Source organism: Melospiza melodia, chromosome 2 (genome assembly GCF_035770615.1).
Source record: "Melospiza melodia melodia isolate bMelMel2 chromosome 2, bMelMel2.pri, whole genome shotgun sequence".
Lineage (NCBI taxonomy): Eukaryota > Metazoa > Chordata > Aves > Passeriformes > Passerellidae > Melospiza > Melospiza melodia.
Window position 1 is genome coordinate 73,148,490 of NC_086195.1, and position 21,072 is coordinate 73,169,561.

The 21,072-nt window shown below is 38.0% G+C and overlaps 1 protein-coding gene across 1 annotated transcript in view; it reads right to left on the reverse strand.

Moving 5' to 3' along the window:
* The window catches only part of SLC36A4 (solute carrier family 36 member 4), an 88,132-nt gene that overhangs the window by 53,238 nt on the left and 13,822 nt on the right, over positions 1-21,072 (reverse strand). Inside the window, 2 exon segments of the mRNA XM_063148847.1 lie at positions 12,553-12,651; positions 13,360-13,587. Of these exon segments, the coding sequence (XP_063004917.1) occupies positions 12,553-12,651; positions 13,360-13,587 (327 nt within the window).

Below are 21,072 nucleotides of genomic sequence, written 5' to 3' on the forward strand. Positions count from 1 at the left end.
GTAGCATAACACCACTGCCAGTCTATACCACATGGCCCTACTTCTCCTGCATTTCAAATCCCAAAAAGTAATTTTACACTTGGGAACCAAGACGTCCCTAAAAAGGTACACATTTAGAGGCAATTTTTATTCCTATTCAATTAAAATGCATTATACATGTTAACTTCTTTATATATTTCAGAGCCTTCACTGCTGATGTTGCTCCACCAGAAAAGAACCATAACTTAGACTGTAACTTGATCTGGTGGGGAATGCAGAATTTAAACAACAAAGAGTTTCAGAAATTAAATCAATTTTTAAATGAGTGTCGAGCAGCAGGAAGAATGCAAAAAGAGACACGTCCATAACAGACTCTAACCAGGGTATCTGCCTTTTAAATCTTTTTATATTTTAACAAAGTTCTTTTCACAGGCAGACAAGATTATCATAGAATTGTATCTCTGAAAATTAGTTCATAAATTAAGTAAAGATCTAGTGGCACACACTACATTCAATGTTCTTGATTCCGTAAGGAAGCACTGAAATTTTCTTTTTAAATTTTTAACTATGCAGACATTTTTTATCTTTAGTATTTAAACCTAAACAGTTTAGCATTTAAACCAGAAGACCTGTGTTTCTCCAAGAAAACAAAAGCATAAAAAAATTAAAAGCAATTTAAAACCATTATAGGACAATGCTCTTAAGCATACACACTCTGCTTTTTAACTATCCACAAAACCAAGTTTACTCATTAAATGCAATGATATCATTTCCTGTATACTTATGAGTAAATCAGAGTAAAACATATCCATTTAAACTCATGTTCTCCTATGAACATCCCCTCTTTAACATTACAACTTTCATTTTTGCTCAGTGTAAGGAAATGAGACACTAAAAGAAATACAGGATAATAAGATTGGTGGTGATAGACACATTAGCATACGTAGACCATGAAGTCATATTTAAAAACACTAATTCCTCCCAGCTTATCCTCGAGTTAGTATCAGGACTACATGTGCCTCCAGGCTGAGCAGATGAGAATGCTAATGCAGCCTTTTGTGCATCACTCAGACCAGGTGAGAGTGTCCCTGCCCAGCTCAGCACGAGCTTTCCCAGGTTCAAGTTCCCTCTCTGAGCAGCAGCAATCTCAAGACAGTCGTCATTGCAGGAGATGCTTCCCTCACTAAAACTGATCCCCAAAGAAATCATGCAAAGAACTTGAGCCAGGTTTTAGAGAGTACCTAATATCACCCACTCCAGACGAGCTAAAAAGTTCTGTAACTCATGGGATTAGCATGACACTGAGTAACAACCAATTACATGTATATTACCAAACTCACCCGGCTCCCTAAGCTGTTGAAGCCCCTCAGGATCCAAAGGATCACTGCAGCATCCACAAGGAGACAGAGGCTGCCAGGAGATATGATGTGAGCCAGTGCTTGTTCTGACACTGGGTCACTGGTGGGCAGCTACTGGATAGATCTTCACTGTAAAATTTCTTTCCAGACCCTGCACAGCCCCTCTTGCAATGACTTCAGAAAACCTAGCATTTCATCTGAATGCAAGAGACAAGGTTCTTTTCACAAATGCTTTTTAGTCCTAGTTTTACTGCTTCCTTCCTGGAACCAGGAAGTGAGATAAGATTCAGTTTCATATATACATTTTTAACCTTTTTATTTGATGACTCTCTTCTGTGCTTCTGATTTCCATGCTGTGCTTCCTTCAAGCTCTTTCCCCTTCACGCTAGTCCCTGTCATAGCCTTAAACACCTACGAAATCAGATATTTTAGACTAAGCTTATTCTTTTCCTAATTTCTCAATTTCCATCCTTTTTTTCCTCCTCACTGAGTAAACTCTCTATCTAATTTTTCTCTGTCAGCTGCTTCACAGAGTTTTTCCTACAATTTTTGAGACATTTGCACACATCACTACTATTATACTCCTTGAAACTTAATACTAGATTCTTTTAGTTACAATCAACCTTTGGCTTCTTAAAATTGCAAAACAAGCACAGTACATCTTCCTTTCATCCACCAAATAAATTCAAAACTAGCCATAATTAACTGGCAAAGAATCATAACTGAATGTTTGAAATAACCTGGCTAATCTGATACCATCCATTATGCAAAGTGCTTTCCCCTTCATTTCAAGCTGCCTGAAGTAGGTATAAATATTCCCAGTAATACCATTGCCTCCTCATCCCTTGCCTTGAATATCCTGCTACACTCACAGTCTTCCTGCAAATAAGCTGCAGGGGACTGCCTAATTTTAATCAGAAATCTCTACTGTACTTTTCATATAACTGCACTAAAAAAAAAAAACCCTACTAGAGAATTTGACCTGCAGACAATCAGATAAACTTTTATTTAATTTTCATAGCCACTGAAAGCTAATCTTGGAATGGATAGCTTAAGAGCAGATGTGCTTAATGTTTAAATACATAAAGTCACCTTTCCATTTCTCAGGAAATCCCATTAAAATGACCATCCTTTATCCCCTGCACTTTTAAAGTAAGTATATCAGGCAGACAGCTATATAGAAGTTTTGATTGGCTTAAGCTAAAGACAACTCAAGAATTTTGGAAAATTAAAACCAATATATTTATCAATTTACTCAGGGAAGAAAAGTATCTAATAATGCTCTACAGCAGCAAAATAAAGCCCTGTTCAAAGCAAAAAAATCTGATATCAAAGGTATTCAAGATACGTAAACCTAAATTCTATTACCTAACCTCCAAAGACAAATATTAAATCCTCAGCAGACAAATGCAGTGCAAGCCTGGCCCATTCCTTTTTGTCTGCAGAAGATACCAATGAATTCATCTGCTCACTGAAAGGTGGATTTACAACCACACAGCCTATGGGGGAGCTGCAGAAAAAGTACAGTTACCTCAAGTAAAATAATAGTAACAACGTATATCATTATTTCTCTTTACTAAGCTACAGAACATCACTATTTAGAACACGTAGAATAAACAATCCAATTTTCCTTAACAGATCCCTCATGACTGCAAACAAAAGGGCAGCTACTATTACCTAAGGAAAAATGCAAGCCAAATGGTGACTGTATATCAATTTTTATAGTAAAAGTTTTATATGAAATAAATAAACCCAGAAGACAAGTTCTCACTACAGAACACAGTGCCTTCTGAAACCTGCTGAGCAATTCCAATCACTCCAAAAACCAATCTCCTCAGACTCCAGTAAAGCTCCTTTCAACTTGTTTCACCAGGAAAAAGAATTACTCACCTACACAAAAAAACCAAACTCAATCTACCACCCTATTCTGATGGCCTTGATTTAACAATGCTTGAAGGAATTGTGTAAATCTTACCTAGCTTGCCATCCAAACTTTGCACTCTCCAGGGGTTCTTTTTTTGCTTTTATTATATTCAAGAATTTATTTATCACTTTATTATTACATTTATTTAATCTTTACCTTGCTCTGAAATTTAACAGAAGTTCTGCAAGTTTGTGTATTATCATGTCCTATGTGACTTTGTGAACCAAATCCAAAAAATTTGTCTCCAATGAAAACTGGAAATGATAAAGCAGCATTTTAGTTCAGTCATCAATATTTTAAAATATTTTTAAATATCTGTCCTGTCAAAATCACTGAAGTGTTATATGCTTTGCTGGCCTTTACAATAGTATGTGGTTTTATCCAGCAAAAGATAAATGCTAATAGAAAATTACGTTTCTAATTTATCAGACAGTTCCAGCCCCCAGCCACTTGGACTGCAGCCTACAGACTATACAGCACTATGGTCTAACACGTTCTGAATAAGTTATGCCACTCTCAAAATTTCCACAAGGTAGGTGATAAAAGAAAAAACTAATTAGAAATGCAAGTGTTGCTGAAGGGTATATTTCAATCTACTGCAATAATACATAAAGATGTAGTATATGATTGTGTATTTCTGGACTCTTTCTGGCTCAGGAGGTAAAAATGAAATTTCCCAAAGCTGTAATGGCACTTAAATTTTTATGCCAGCCAATGATCAAACCCACACTGAATTTAAGTCCCCTCAAAATAAGTGACAATGATTACTAAGTTCTCACCTATCCCGACCTGTTCCTTTGTAAGCAAGAGAAAAAATTTACAAACTTCAATCTGTTGCAATGGAAAGGTTTAAAATAAAACGTTTTCCCAAAAGGTCTTTTGTCTTTTATGTGAAATGCTCCTCCACCCATACGTTGCTTTATTTTCTAAGGGGACACAGAACAAAGTATACACATATTGCAAGGTCCTGCATGGGGCTGTGCAAATTTCATAACTGCAGAAGTGAAAAAATAAATTACAATGGTTTCCACTGAGAACTAATGAGTATGACAGGAAATAAATGGGATTAGAGACCTACAAAATTTTTTAACTTTAAATACAGAAATTTCTCTGCCCTGGGATAAGGAGCCTTGAAAATACAGACATATACACTCCTGGATCAACAGCTAAAAAAACAACAGGACCCCAAAACAGAAAGTGTTTTGCATGTCACATCTTACATTTTACAAGGCCATCATTGAAAGAAATAACCACCCAATTCTGAAAAGAAACCCCAACCAATCCAAACAGAAGGAAGAGAAGGCACTGACAATTTCACTTTCTTTAGAACAGTTCCATACAATTCAGCTTGCCCTGAGAGCATGCCATGCTTTGACAGCTACACTACCCATCACCCTTCCCATGACACACTCACACAGCTCAAGCACAACACCAAGAATACACCAAGACAAGTTGAAGGACACACACCACATCACTTCCTGCTATAATCTTCTCACTCCAAATAACTTCCCCATTACAATATTTTCCCTTTCCACCTCTCCCATTTCTTTTAGGATTCTTTCTTCTGCTGCTCCTGAGAAATCAGTATAATTTTTCAACCACAACGTTTATTAGGGAGCCATCACTGATGCCTGCAAAAGTGTTCAGCAGTACATTACTAGGGCTCTCAACTCTGGGAGAACATGTATTAATACAAAATTTTAGGTTTAGGAAAGGTATTCTTCAGTGAACATTCAAGAACATTACTGAGTTAAAAATTCTTTTGACAAAATGATAGGTTTATTAATACCTAGTATTTTCAGCCATATAATAAAATCACTTTTTTTCCAGCTGCTGTCTCCATCATCCCTTATTCAATAAATGCAAATGATTCATGATTTACAACAGATTTAACTTAAAAAATAAACATGTTGGCAAAATATTTAAGAGGCAAACTAGAACTTAAACTTTATTTATTGTTACATATAGACACAAGCATTGAACACTGCAATGCTACTTTCATCAATGAAAAGCCTGCACAGAGGCTATTATAGATGGTAAAGTTAAGATGCTGCTGATTAAATGACAGACATGAAAGTCTAAAACCAAGGATGCAAGTATTTATTCTAGCTAGCTGCTCTCTCCAGGAAAAGTTATTAACATTTCTGCATCTTCAGGGTTATATTCAAGATCTTTCTCACATCATGAAGACTTACATTTAAATACAACTTGGGAATTCCATACACTGCAGGTAAGTGCTCACTCAGAACATAACAGAAAGGAAATCTTTTCCAAATGTCACAACTAAGTTCAAAAAAGCTGCAGTTTAGAGGACTTACAGAATGGTGGGCCAGGGGAACAAAAAATCTGGCTCCAAAAAAGCAAAATAATTTGGATGAATATTCCTGCCTGAAATTATTTAACTATGTTTCTAATTATATATAACATCATCATAAGTAGTTTGTGCATCACTCTGCCTCTACTGCATGTATAATTAAGGCAGACACATCTTCCATCTAAGACAGGGTCACATCTAAAAGGAAAATTAGCTTTTGTACCTCACTGAAGCTGTGTCTCACACCCCAAAACCCACCTGCCATAAGCTGGCAAGGCAGAGCACGACAATTTGGCACTCTGACACTTGCTCACTTGTCACCAACCACATAATGATTAAGAAAAGTTTCAGGCAAGTAAGCAGTAAACTTAAAATGCCTTTGTTCTACGATTGCGTAAATGCATGTATATCTTAGGTTTTCTAAAGAAAAAGAAACATCTGAATGCTGCAAGCATGTGTGTGGGATGCTGCCTGAAAGAATGTTATCCTAGGGACTTTCTGTTTGTGTTATTAAGAATTGCCTTTAAAATAAGAAGTAATAAAAGTACAATATGTAAAAAACAATGGTTCTCCAGGGTGAAAGCAAGTTCCTCCATTCTCAGGAAGTGCAGATTACTGCTAAGGAATATTTAACTTGATAAAGAGGTGATATCAAGTTGTCTGATACTTTATCAACATTCATCTGAATTGGGGAGATGTATATTTTTAACAGTTTCTGATACAACATCTTTCTATCTGCTGCACCTAACAACATTCTCTGTTTCTAACACATTTGCTCATCACCATTTCCTGATTTTGCACAGTAGCTACAACACACCTCTTGCTAACACAACATCTGAAGTCCACACTTACCATGTACATTTAGTAGTAGGTCATGTCCACAGTCATCAAACCCGGTCCAAATGCAAAGACATGCTTGTCCAAACACAAAACCATTCTCAGAGAATTCCTACCTTTCACATTTTGAGGATACAAGCCTTTGCATCATCAAAAAGAACACCAATGGAATTGATATACCTTGGTCCAAAGAGCTGATGCCTCAAGTAGATTCAGATGATGTCAGGTTACCTGTTAAATGTCTGCTTCTGATAAATACAGTCTGGTCTTAAGGACAAGGGAAGCATGACACTGGGTTTCTTTTTTTTTTTTTTTTAAGGACAATACTAATCTGTCAAAAGAGTTTTTGATAATGAGAGGCTTTTATCTCAAAGCCACAGGCCTAACGAGCTCATCTGCATTACTTCCCAAATCCAAATAATGACATTTTAAAATGATAATCCACTTAGTTTTCTCTTTTTAAATCTTCTGGAATTGGTTAGCTGCTGCCTAATGTGATTCCAGAGCCTGTCTTCTGGTATACAAATACCACCCTATCTTCAGCTGCAAAGCTGTGATATCCAAGTTCAAAAGCAGTTTGAATAGACATCTTCAAGTAATAGGCCAAAATATAAGAAGTCTTATTTTCCAAACCTGAAATTAATGTTGGAAAGTAATGTTTTTCTCTTCACTAAGCTAATCTGTCTGCAGCACTCAACAGGAGGAGAAAAATCACACTCAATTGTAAAAACTGCAGTTAATGTAGCATATTTATATGTAATGGAGAAGGAAAATTATATTTCTTGTTTAAATATTATGATTCTATTCCATCCTTCTTCCTCCTGAAGCTTATTATAAAGTATCACTTTCACATTTGGATTTGGTTTTTTACATCTAGAACAAGAAACCCAAGCAGACTTTTGACGCAAAATATTCATTAAGTGTAACTGCTATTACATAAACTGAACATTATGCAAAGCCTTTACCTGCACATGGCAATGCTGCAGACAGAGCCAAGCCTGAAGGCGCTGCTTTACACCCTTTTAAAAAGGGTGTTCAACACTCTTAATTTCATTTTGGACAAACTCAGTCTGAAGTTATTTTTAATTCAGTAACAAAATCTCACATTAATTTTAAAATCAGGCCTACTCACCTCTGGAATATGAAAGGAGCATTCTAACATGGTTCTTACAAAATAATGTTTCATGTTCTGTGAAAGACATCTTCACTCTACTACATCACCCACAGTTCCTGCATTCAAGGAGTAGCATTGGTTCTCTCTTCTGTTCTGTGGCCTGAACACCAGCCCCGTGCTTTGCCAGGCAGCATCATCTGGCACAGGGAACCCACAGCCACAGAGAACCAAACTACAGAGGGAAAGCAGCAGCTGCCACATCTCCCAGCCCCAACAGAGTCCTGTACTCAAAAAGGTTCACTGAGGGCTGAAGATACATTTTCTCCACTTTGAAATCCACATTCTGTCCCTGAGCCAAAATCTTCACTTGAAGGTTTAAACAAAACCAAACATCTTATGTGGTTTGTTACATCTGAGAGGAATAGCAGATTTGTCTTTACAAACAAGCTGTGGGTCTGCTGGTAGATAAAACTAGCACTGGGAGATAAAAGAAACAATGGGAAGGATTCCACTGACTGATGAATGGAAAAAGATACTTGCTTTTACAAATAAACTTTATGTTTGCTGATAAACAAAATTAGACATTGAGAGATGAACGAAATAATGGGGAAGAAAACCCTCTAAATTACATATCAATTAAAAATTAAAAGGGAGGGTTATACATTAGAGGGAAATCTCTTTTATCAGGTGTATCGGGGAGTCTGTACATCTCAAGTACCTCAGCCAGTGGAGAAAGAGAGAAGGGAAATGCAGCTGGGAAATCAGGATAAAAAGGAGGCTGCATCCTCCAAAAATTTGAGAGATCCCAGAATGCCCCATGGTCTCTCCCTTTATTCGAAAAAAGACAGAAAGGACTCCTCTGTCTCCTTTTTGGACATAAACCTCTGGTGTTTGTGGATTTATTTTCTTAACACATCCACTTGGGAGTACTGCATTTCTGTTGCCACTGCTGTTCCACAAACTGAACTGATGTCACCAGTTAGTAGGATTTTCACAAGGCCACCCTGATCATGGTAAAGTCTAAACTTACAAGTGATGAAACCCCATAACAACTCTCAACGCTACGAACGGTAACCCCGAGACTGACAGTACTGAGCTCTCAGCTGCTGTTTGCTACCTCGGGGTCACTGGGTGCCCCTGCTGCCAACTTCTCCTGCTCCCACACAGTAATGATCAATCCCACCCAGCTGTCAAGACAGCCACCATTTGCAGCAGCAACCTTAGACCAATCTGGAGTAACCCCATTTTTACAGACATCTCTAAGTGGCAGCAACTAAATGAACAGCACAAGCAACTGACTGCAGCACTTCTTAATCCTGTTACAAGCATCACGCAGAGTGTAGCATGAATTAACATTAATCAGCTCTCCAACAGCTCTAACCTTATTCCTGCTACAGCAATTGCAACAAAAAACAACTTGCCTAGACTTCAGCAAATTACCAAAATTGCTCAAACCTGCTATCAAGTAAGAGTCTAGATGGATCACAGGCAAATATGAATCAATTCATCACATTAATATCATCAATTCATCATATTAATTGTTTTCATTTTAACGAAATATATCTCAAAATAGTTTATAATACTGGCTGATGAAATGTTTAAACTAGCTCTTAGTACCACCCAAATGCTACTTTCTAGGCACTACCTTGGCTTCTTTGAGATCCTATATTTCAAATATAAATAGTCCACGTTTTCGTTATTACAGACTCAAATCAGTAAAATTGAGGTTCTTCAAGTATATTTATTTAGGGATCGACTATACCCAAAGCAACAATATTCCAAAATCCATACTGCTGACTTTCTTACAGCACTATGACAGCTAATCAGTCCTAATCTAACAATAGATTTTAACCAAAACCCATGTTCATACACTCATCATCTGTGAGGCAAACATGATCTCTCAAGACCAAGAGGAAAGTTCTAGTGGCAATCTGCTGAATCATTGCAGCTCTCTGAAACATGTTCAATTTAGCGAACAGGTCCTCTGTTTTATTAGTGTCACTAATTTTTATTAGTTACTAATGAACTATAGTCATATTTTAAGTGATGACAAGTGCTAAACCAAAAGAAAAAAAAAAATAAGATATATGTATTTTGGAGCAATGGGATGAAAAAAAACCCAAGCAAACACACTAAGGGCAGTTTTCCTCTCTTGTCAGGTTCTGCTTAAGATGACTTCACTAGCCCAAAACCTCAGAATTTCATTGTCCCTTTTCATAACACCAGTAATCTGGCAGCTCTCAAGATGAGAATTGGCATAACACACATTCAGATTCAAGGAAAAGGAAAAATGAGACCTCATAACATACCATAACTGGTATGCCAACTTATTGTATAAAATTAAGCAATCAAAATCAACTTTTCTGAGAATTAAGACCTTAAGGCATCTGTTTATAATGCCATGTTCAGACAGCTTCACAGTAATATTAGATATTTGCAAGACATTCCAGAACAGAACTTAAAATCAAGTATCTAAAAACGAGACCAAGATTACATAAATCCATTTTATGTGCCTGCAGTCAGACAAGAGTAGACTAAGGAGCCAATTGAATTAAATGGAGCCTTTTTTTTTCCTTACCAGAACAACTCAACCACATGGATCTAGGAATGGTAAGACAGGAGGTAACAAAGTTACCACACACCAGCTACACAACAGGTTTATGATGGCAACTTCCTGAGCTATAATAACTAGTTATCAATTAAATTATTCACCAAGAATTATATGAAATACTAATTATGTAAAGAGGAAATGTCTTGCTTTGCTTCACTTATCTTTTTTTTTATTTCATGCTTCAACAACTTTGTTTAGTTCTGATTATTCAAATATATGAAATAATCTCTCCTTCAGATCTTCTCTATAGTGAAGGCAAATACAGCATAAGCATGCACGGCAAACATGCTGCATGCCTAAAATATCCCTGAGAGGCAGGGACATCTTAATACCATGCTGCATATAATGAACAGACATTAAGCTATAGATTTTCACTTTCATTTCAGTTTATGAAGGTAGCCATGTTATATTAATGGTTTTTTGTAATGTAAGCACACACACAAAGTGTATTGAACCATAATAAACATAAACATTTAATTAGTTTGTAAACACTAATAACAAGGTGAAAACTTAACCATACTTTCAATTTGCTTTGAAGAGGGAGTAAATTATCACCAAGTAAAAAACAGAGACAGCCTATGCAGAAATACATGCAATACATACGTAACACTAATATGTAATAATATAAAGTAGCATTTTTACATTTTAAAGGTACACATAGAATAAACCCTACATCATTAAGCTCTTGAATAAAAGAGAGATAAAAAATTAATTTTCTTGAAGATGTCCTTAGTAACAACCAGGGAGTCAAACAAGCAAATGCTCTGGGCAGTTCTTTAAGTGGTTTACATCAGAAGTCAATGCTGCCACTACTGATGTGAACTTAAGGAGCTGTCTAATTTGGGATCCAATGTGCCAGCAAATAATTACAATAAACCAATTCCCTACCTATAATTTAATAAACTACTGCTACCAAATGATAAGCCTTCACCACCTTCCTGAGGCTTACAGAGCTCTCACTTGGGATTCCCTGTGTGCAATGCAGTACATGAGCAAACCTGACAAAACAGGGGCATGCATCAGATGTACTATGCATGACACACACAGCAAGTGTAGTCTGTCCCAGGTAGACTATATAACCAAAAAGTAACAAGCTTAGTGTAGTCCAGTCTGATTCTCTGAGCCTGTGGAGGTTTTTTTGCCCAAGACCTGTAGGTATCAAATAATCTCAGACAAACAGCTGATTTCCTATAATGAAATTTCCACATGACAAAAGATGTTCAGATACACAGAGATTTATGGTAGGTAAACCTCTGAATCCATCAGTTCATATGTGAGAAACAGTGGAAAATATGTTACAAAGTATGTTTTCAAACTAAGTAAAAAGGTTTTCCTATTCAGCTATTCTGCCACTGACAACACAACAACAAAGTAAAATAATCTGGTTTAAGTCAGAATTGACAAATCTAAAAAAGAAAACAGACTTGAAAATCTTCTGTGTTATATGAGTGACAGACAATAATTTCAGCTTAACTGCATGCTGCTTTGGAGTTGTTTTAGTTTGGGTTTGTTCAGAGTTTTTTTGGGGGGATGGGGTAGGGACAGAAGGAGGGTTGGTTGGCTGGTTTTTAATTTTAAACATACACTTTAAGCATAACACTTGCTTAAATATGTAAATATATAACAAATAAAGTATGTACACTAATTTCCCCAACAATTTATGACCTACCATTCCAAGAGGCCTCTTGAGCTACCTTTTAAAATATACCACATGGAACAAAAGTGGTTAACTAATGAGAGGAAAGCTAATGTCTTTGCAAATAATTTGATGGATGAAAGGACGGGTGTTAACATCTTTGAAATGGGTCTTAATATCTCTACTGGCTTTGGGCAGCAGGTTCATTACAGAGCCCCAACAGTCTGGCTCCTGAAACAGCCAAGTGGGCCTGCACAATCCTGAACTTCTGAACTTTGGGGTAAAACAGTAGGTTCAAGGGGGGAATATGTGGTAGGCAGTTCAGGAAGGCTGGACCCTCTGAGTACCTCAGCACTGGGGAAAGGAAGAGGGCAACATGCAGCAGGGAGTCTGGGACAAAAGGAGGCTGCACCCTCTGAAACCTTGAGAGAGAAAACCCCACAGGTTTGTGCCCCAGAGGACTCTGCCTTTGGTTACATAAAGTTGCAGGACTCCTCTGTCTCCTTTTTGGACATAAACTTCAGGTGTTTGTGGATTTTCCTGGCATTAACTATTTGGGACTAAATGCATTTTTGCAATTTGGGACAGGGCTAAGCATCCAAGCCATGGGGATGTTGTGTCCACAACTTTCACCTTATTTGACCAGACAAATTAATCCTTTTCACATGAACACAGGAGATTAGTGCTTCACAAAACCAAAAAAATAACAACAGGAGTAAAACTGCCTGTATCCCCAGCACAAAACCAGTGATTTTGAAGAGTCAGTGAAAAGCACTTACCACACCAATTCCTTCAAAAGCAAATACTGCAGTCCCAAAAAACAGTGGGTATTTCTTCCAGCCAACCACAGGTGGCAGTTTTCGAGGATCTGCTAGATCCTGAAGAAAACAAAGCAAAACAGTGCATTAGCTCTTCCTACAATTTTGACTGATGCATTATGTTATACAAAAGAAAATTCAGTACATGTTGATAGTGGTATATATGTTGCTATTTACAATCCCTGGTTTTCCTCCCAAACCTAGTCCTCTATACACATTTATACCACCTTCCCACATGGAAACTTGCAGATGTATTTATTCTAGATTCCGTCACTGTCACTAGAAATTTTCACATTTAATGTAACACATCAGCGTGCATAAAGGAGCATCAATTAAAACAGAAGGGAAAGTGCACATCTCAAGTCTTATCTTCTGCAAACTTCTTAGTGTACTGCTCTTTCTAACCTGCTTTCATACTGCACAGATATTCTTTAAAACCATAAGGGACACTAAAAGAACATCTCTTTAACACAAGACAAAGTTCTGCAGAATGATTAATTACTATTACTATTAATTATCAAATTTTTTTCATAATTTCTCCTGCCTCCTTGCTCAGTCCATATTCTCATTGCCTCTCTCCCCGTGCTCCACTTCCCACTCATGAAAATAAATATTTTTATTATCTTAAATTAAGATGCCTTAAATAAAGTTAATGTTGCCTTTCAGAAATTGTCAGTCAGTATATATCTATCAGAAACCAACTGCCACATTCAACAAACATAACTTGCCACACTGAAAAGAACAGATAATAAACTTTTTTATACTCACTCTAACAATATACTGGTAAATAATCACCAGGCTGACAGCCATGGACAGATTGGCAAGCAATGAAAGCAAGGACAGGGTCTTAAGGTCACGAATGAAGACCAGGAGGACCAGGAATGGCAGGAAGCACAGCATGTATATTCGTAAATCAGTATTCCTTTTCTCAGAGGAGCTGCCAGTGGCACTAACATTCATGGGAGCAATCTTACTTTCCAAGAATCCTTCATGGACCTTTATTAAAACAAACAAAACCAACATGTTAAACAGTGGTAGAAGTGAGTATATGGTCACATTGCTGTTTTCCTACAGGGAAGTTTGTCTCTCTGCTCCACTTGGTGAGGGACAGGAATTTTGAGATCTCTGTATGTGTACTCAGTGCAGAGGGGAAGACAAGGCACTTCTAGCAAGTATTTCATACTTAAGGCAAATGATGAAATGAGGGCTTGAAAGCATCGTTATCCCACCACTGAGGAAATTCACACATGCAGTTTAGATCAGAGTCCTTTCAGAAAGGGAGTTTGGTAAACTGGAAGCAAGCCAGACAGATTTGGGCCTAAAACTTAAGAGTTAGAATTTTCCTGGGGAGAGGAAGTGGGTTAGATAATAAAATGCTATTGCACTTGAGTTCAGTGCCTAACAACCTTATGCCTTCACCATACACATCACAGCAGCATACATACAAAATAATGTTAGAATATGAACATGCCTGCCTTTCCTTTAATTCAAATGATTTTTTTTTCACTCTTCACTTTTTTATTAATGAGTATTAACTCAACTTTTAAAACCATGACAGTATTGAGAGTTCTGTATCTAATAAACTGATACAAATTAATGCCTATAAATTAAAAGTAGTACACAGTGTGAAAGTGCATTAGGTTTTTTTGTACATAACATTACTCTAGCTGCATGTAGTGCAAATCAGAAGATTGAGTTTGGAACTCTTTATGACTCTCACTGCTTCTTTTTGGAAAAAGTCAGCGTGGCTGCAACTGCCAAAATTTGTTTTGTGGAAATTTACACAGCCATCTGTGCTATGCACACCACAATCAAAACATTCAGAGCTACTGGTGATTCTGCTTGCTGCAAAACAAGAACTGTTTTATTTGTTTTAGATCTCCTCATGCTGTTTCCCTTAGGTATCCTTTTCTTCTCTACCATTGCATTCAGCATCTTCCAAATGAGCCTATGACTGTACTTAATCTGCTCATGCTGTATAAAGCCTTTGGCTTGATGGCTACAAAAACATACCTAAACAGCGAAAAAAAAATCCTTATAGCACAGAGACAAACAAAAATGCTAAACTGATATATAACCGAAATAACTTGCTTGATTTGCATTGTTTCAAACAATCCACAAATTCAGAAAGAGTCAATTAACTTAAAACTATTCATTCTGTAACCAAAAGCACTGTACTCTTTTTTCCACAATGAAAAAGAAAAAGCCAAATTATATAATTCTGCAACTGCATGCTTTCCAGAAATCTCAATTATATGAAAACATCGCTGGTCATTATGGAAACACTGATGGTTTCTACCTTGCAAGAATCTAAAGTGTCTTGCAAGACATTTAACATCTGGTAGTTTTCATTAAGATACCATTTTTACAAAGCTACAAAGAAGTTCTAATTACATTTAGAATTTAATTCACACAGCTACAATAACTTGACTTTGCCAAGTTGTAAGTCAAACACTTAACCAAATTACTTCCCTAATGCCACATGAAGTAAAGCTCTCTGTGGAAGCTTCCTGCTTTCCCACTACACTTAAAACAGAAATGCAGAACAAGCACTTTAGGCCTTTCACTTTAACAGGTCTTGTGTGTTTACTTGCTTGCAGGCACTTGCAGGTAGCCAGAGCTGCTCTGCACACAAGGACATGTAAAAGAGCTTCGAAGAATCACAAAGTGATTTGAGCACAGAAACTCTCTGCTACAATAAACATTTAGCCCAGCATAGTCTTCAATTTATACAAATATCTGTAGCCTGACGAGCTATTAGAAAAAAATAAATACCCAAACCAAACAAAAAACTAGCAGGCAAGATACAGTTCAGGTTCTAAAATACATTTTTACAATACCACAGTATAAACCAGCTTCTACTCAAATAATTTCAAGTATTCAAACACTTCAGTCTTCCCTTAAAGACAGAGGCATTCCCTTAGTACACATAAACCCCATTAGAAAGTGCCTGAAGTCAGAAATATTTTTTTCCTATTACCACCACAAATTCCATTCAACTGGAGTTTACTGGCTAATACTGTTGGAAAATGCAGTACACAACAGTCTATAAAATCATATCCAAATTTTGGCCTACTGTGATCAGCTGCCCTGATGATGGGTGTGATAAGATCACATCTCCACATTCTGTTAGGTAAGTGTGGTCATACGAAATAGCCTTTATAATTATCTGCCTTTTACTTTTTCACAAGAGTACTGAGGGAAGCACAGAGAAAGAACATACTACACCTAACCACAAACCCTCCCCAACCTTCATCAGGTGAATGGATACTGATGCACAATCAGCAAAACACAGCTGACTAAAATTCTCAGACAGTGCCTCCCTGGCCCTAGCTTCCCACCTCCCATTTGCACTTTCAGAATGAGTTATATTCCTGCAAAAAATCACAACACTATAACCTGCTTTACAATACAGTAAATGTGGTAACCCTTCTCCCTACATTGTTCCCTGCTCCAGAACTCCCTGGAGAAGGAAATGGAGGCCAAACAGATTCTCAAAAACTTCATGACTTGCAGGAGCCTGTAGCAGGTCCCATTCCTTGAAATATAGTTTAAAGAAAGAAGTCAGGGCATCAAAAACATTCTAGCTGTAAGGGGAGAAAAAATAAAAAATATACAAATGATGAAATTCTTAACCCGCTCAGTACAGATTACTATTCTGCATTAACCAGATTTGCAGTCACAGCTGTCTTTAGTCTGAGATAGGAACAGCATCTACTTGTATGTTTTTTTACAACTTTCCCTTGTCCTCCCCTTTGACCTCACCAAGTACAAAACTTGACTTTATTTTCTAAACTCTTTGCAGTCCTGGCTGCCCCTAAGGCCTCCAAAAGCCACTTCTCCAAGCTGAAAAAGCCCAGTTTCTGCAGCCCTCAAAGGACAGGTGCCTCAGCCCCAATGATTTCAGCAGGCTCCCCTAAGCTCACTTCAGTCAGTCAATGGCATTCCAGTATTGAGGATATCAGAACTCAGCAGATATGGTCTAACAAATGGGTAGTAAGGATGACAATCACTTTTCTCCATCTACCAGCAATTCTTCTGTTCATACAACCCAGGATGCTGCTGCTTTTAGGGCACATTGCTGGCTCTTGATCATGACCACTACCCTCTGAATCTGATGACACAAACAGCTTTATTATCCCCTCTTTAGCTAGTTGTCCGTCCATCCATCCATCCATCCATCCATCCATCCATCCATCCATCCATCCATCCATCCATCCATCCATCCATCCATCCATCCGTCCATCCATCCATCCATCCCATAATAACCTTTCTTGGATACAAGGATAATTACTGTCAGTGACAGCATGGAAAAACTTGCTAAATTCTAAGTGACATCTAGTGCTTTCTCATCATGTACAAATTCAGATTCATGGACACAGTTATACTGATAAAAATGCACAGGAGGACACAGTTTATTCCCTTTTGTGAATACATATACACCTTTAAATCAACTTTGTATCAAGAGAGCAGCTTTAACACCACCAGTCAGAGCAGTACCGCTTACAGGCTAAGACAAGACCAGAGAAAATATCCTGCAAAGCTGGATTTTGAGATGTGACAAAATGTGGGATCCTGTACATTAGCTCAGAAGAGGCACACCAGATAAGATCCAGCAAGGGTTAATCTTGTGGCAGAACTAAACAGGCACCAGTTACTGACAGGCAGAAGAAAGCTGAGTTGGAAAGTAAGATGCAAAAGTTATGGAAAGTAAGGCTCACTACTCTCTCTCTTCAAATGAAACAATGGCTGTGGGAGATCTGACAGTAGAGTAGCAATGGAAAACTCTAATGAAGATGAGATTATAATGACTTTTTCAGGCTAACATCATCATGACTTTAAAGTGTTTTCCTACATTTTGCTTTGAAAAATTGATCAGACAACACTTAAAACTGTTCCAAAAGTACCAAAATACAAAAGAGCAGGAAGAATTTTGGATTTTTAAACATTTTCATGTGCTGTTTAGTTCTGTGCAGATCTACTGCTGACTGTTAGGACGGACTATGATGCACTTTCTATCTAACGTAGTGTCCTAAATATTAGAATTAATATTACCTCAGATTTCTATTGTGGACAATAATCACTTTCAATCTTGCTCTGCTGCTCTCTGCTAGTGCATTACTGCATGTGGCAGTCATGCTGAGCCAAGAGCAGCCAACGCTCCATGTAACTGCCTTTGTCCTGAACAAAGCAACATGACCTGGTGTCAAACATTTCCCCAAACCACATGAGAAATATCATTATGGTTTTAGAAAGGAAGCACATAGACACTGAAGTCACTAAGCAAAGTGATGCCCCCAGACAAAAGATTTCATCAGGAGTTACTTCAGTTACTCAAGCATTAATTTACCATGCTGGTGTGATGTCTGGAAAAGTTTTTTTCACTCATTTACACAACCCAAGCATAGCATTCAGCTGAATACAAGAACATCAAACATTGTGCAAATCTAGATATCAAGTACCTTCTCCACTCAGAAAACTAATGCAAAATTAGAGGCTGAAAAAAATCCAATTGAAACAACAAAACACTTCCTTTTTACAGGACCTATCTCAGAAGCATGAAATAATTCCATGTCCTTAGTCTCTTTAACTGAGACCACTGTTTCCTCGCCTGTGTCCCAAACCACACTCTTTCTGTCATGCAGTTTTATGGACTTTTCAACATCTAGTGAACTCAAAGCAGCAGTCCTTGAACTCACTTGATCCTCTAAATTTCTTCCTTACTTAGCTCAGAGGAACAGCCAGTTCAACACACAAGGCCAGGTCTGGGATAAAATCAGTACGTTATCAGAGAGATAAAGACTATATTATAACCCTGCAATTTTGCATGAACAGGCCAAATAAATGTTTCACAGCTCATTTAGTTCTGGCACTTCCCTGAAACTTAATACTGTACTTTGCAGCATTTTTAACACATCCAGTTTTATGACTAAGCACAATTCCCAAAGTTTTGTGAGGTTTTTCCCTAAAAAATTGGGAAAAAAAATCAGAATTCCACTACATAGTATGCTACTGATGGGTCATCTTCAGGGTGCTAAAGATCTAAAAAAATGCTCACAAAAAGCAAGAACATGTTTTCATTTCTTAGCTTTATCAGCAAACAATGAAAGAGGACACTTGCAGAGAACTCAGCAAACATAGAGAGAACTCAGCAAACATGCAGAGAACTCAGCAAACATGCAAAAGAAAGGAATAAATTTTCCTTCACTAAAAAGAGTGGTGAGGCATTGGAAGAAGTTTTCCAGGAAAGTCTTGGAATCACCACCCTTTTAAGCGTTCAAGAAATTTGTGGATGTGGCAATTGGGAGCATGGCTTACTGATGAACATGGCAGTATCTGTTGATCTTGATAAAAATCTTTGCAAAACCAACCTTCACATTTCCATGACTCTATGAAATGCCAGGTCTCTTGACACAGGGTCCTCTGCTGTCCAAGCAGGAAATGCAAAGCAACTATGGCATGAAAGGGACCATGTTTTTTTGAGCACAGCTTTTTTTTTCTATCCCTGTGTGTTCCTTCCCTAGCCTTGCTGTAGTCAGCCCTCAAGATTTTCCAGCTTTACTGTTCTTCTCCAGTCTGAGACACTTTCACCCATAAGTCTCGTATTACATCCTGACAGAGTTAACCAGAACTTTTGTCACCAGTCTAAGTTTATTTGGTGCTCCCAGAAAATATTTTTCCTTAGGAAAAGCTTGACTTGCTATTCAACATAACTGAAGATAGGATCTTGCATCACCGTGTCTGGGAAACCATAATGTAATGCAGAAAAATCTCAGTATAAGTTTCCACCAGTTTCAATGGGTTTAATTTGCACACACCAACATGCAAATATGATCAGCAAAGTACAGATTATAATGCAGATGTATCAGGTGTGCTATCAGTAGTAATTTTACTATGCTTTTCCTTTATCTCAGTTCTCCCCTTCCTGCCTCCCCACTCCCTCTGTCCACTTTCTCCATCCTTTCACTATTAGAGATTTAGGCTGTACCAATTTTCATTCTTTGCTGCCCTCTACGGGACTGATTTCTGCAATAAAAGTTGCCAGGAAGAAACAAACCAGAGTTCTCCCTCAGAGAAGAGCAAGCACAGAGCAGTCCAAATCAAGTACATTTGGAAGTGGAACTTCTGAATTGCTTATGACTTTAATCCACCCATCCATAGGGTCCATGTTACAGGTCTCTGCAGCTACTGCTTTTGCAGCAGTTGCCTTCCTGTAAGAGCTTTCAATATTTCCTCAAGAAAGCAAAAAGTTTCCTGAAAAACATTTTAGGGTTTTTTTTCCCCCATCCTACAAAAGCCAAGGTCAGCAAATGTTCAGTCTCATCTTTTGCCTAAGGCCACAGCATAAACATAACTACTAGCTGATCAGGTAAGCATTTGATAAGAAAGGCTTTAATTTAAACTTGCATTACAAGGCATGCATTAAAGATCTCATTTCAGAAGGCCAGCAAAATGACATCAGATAGTATTTTTAGCTTTAGAGACAGATTCTTAAGGCAGGAGTGCAGTTTCAAAGGCTTTTTTTTTTTCTCCCGCACAACATACAAATTACAGAGTACCCAGCTTCCAAATACACAGATTTGCCTAATTCTGATAGATCTTCATCCACAGATTTGGAAAACTTCTTAAACACTATACAAATACTCATCCACAAGGGGATGAAAAACCCAAACTATCTTCTATGTGCTAACTGCCCAAGGGGACACTCTTCTTCCCAATTAAATTAAGGTAAGCTGCTATGCCAAGACACCTGTTGCCTACCTTATGGGTAGAATAAGAATCCATACGGACAATTAATGATCAGCAACCTACAACAACTTACTCCACACTTCACTACTCACAGGAGTATACACAGAATCAGAGAGTCACAGAAATGTTTGGGTTGGAAAAGATCCCCAGGATCACCAAGTCCAACCTTTGACCAATCATCACCTTGTCAACTACACCATGGCACTGTGTGCATCATCCAGTTGTTTCTTGAACACCTCCAGGACTTCACCACCTCCCCACATAGTCTGTTCCAATGCTTAACAAACCATCCCATGAAGAAATTCTTCCTGATGTCCAACCTGGACCTTCCCTGGCATAACTTCAGACTATGTCCTTTCAACCTGTCACTGGCTGCCTCAGAGAAAACAACAATCCCCATCTGGCTACAGCCTCCTGTCAGACAGCTGCAGTGAGTGATGAGGTCATTCCTGAGCCTCCTTTTCTCCATGTTTAACACCCCCAGCTCCCTCAGTCACTCTTCATATCACTTCCTCTCTAGTCTCTTCCCCAGCTTCACTGCCCCTGCCAGGACTCACTCCAGCATCTCAGTGTCTTTCCTGAAGTGAGGGGCCCAGACCTGGACACAGAACTTGAGGTGCTGCCTCAACAGTGCTTGTATGGATACAGGTCCAAGGAGATTCAGACTCGTCAAGCTTTATGACAACTGACTAACCATAGTTCCCTGAGCAGAAAACACAGCAGAGCACATTG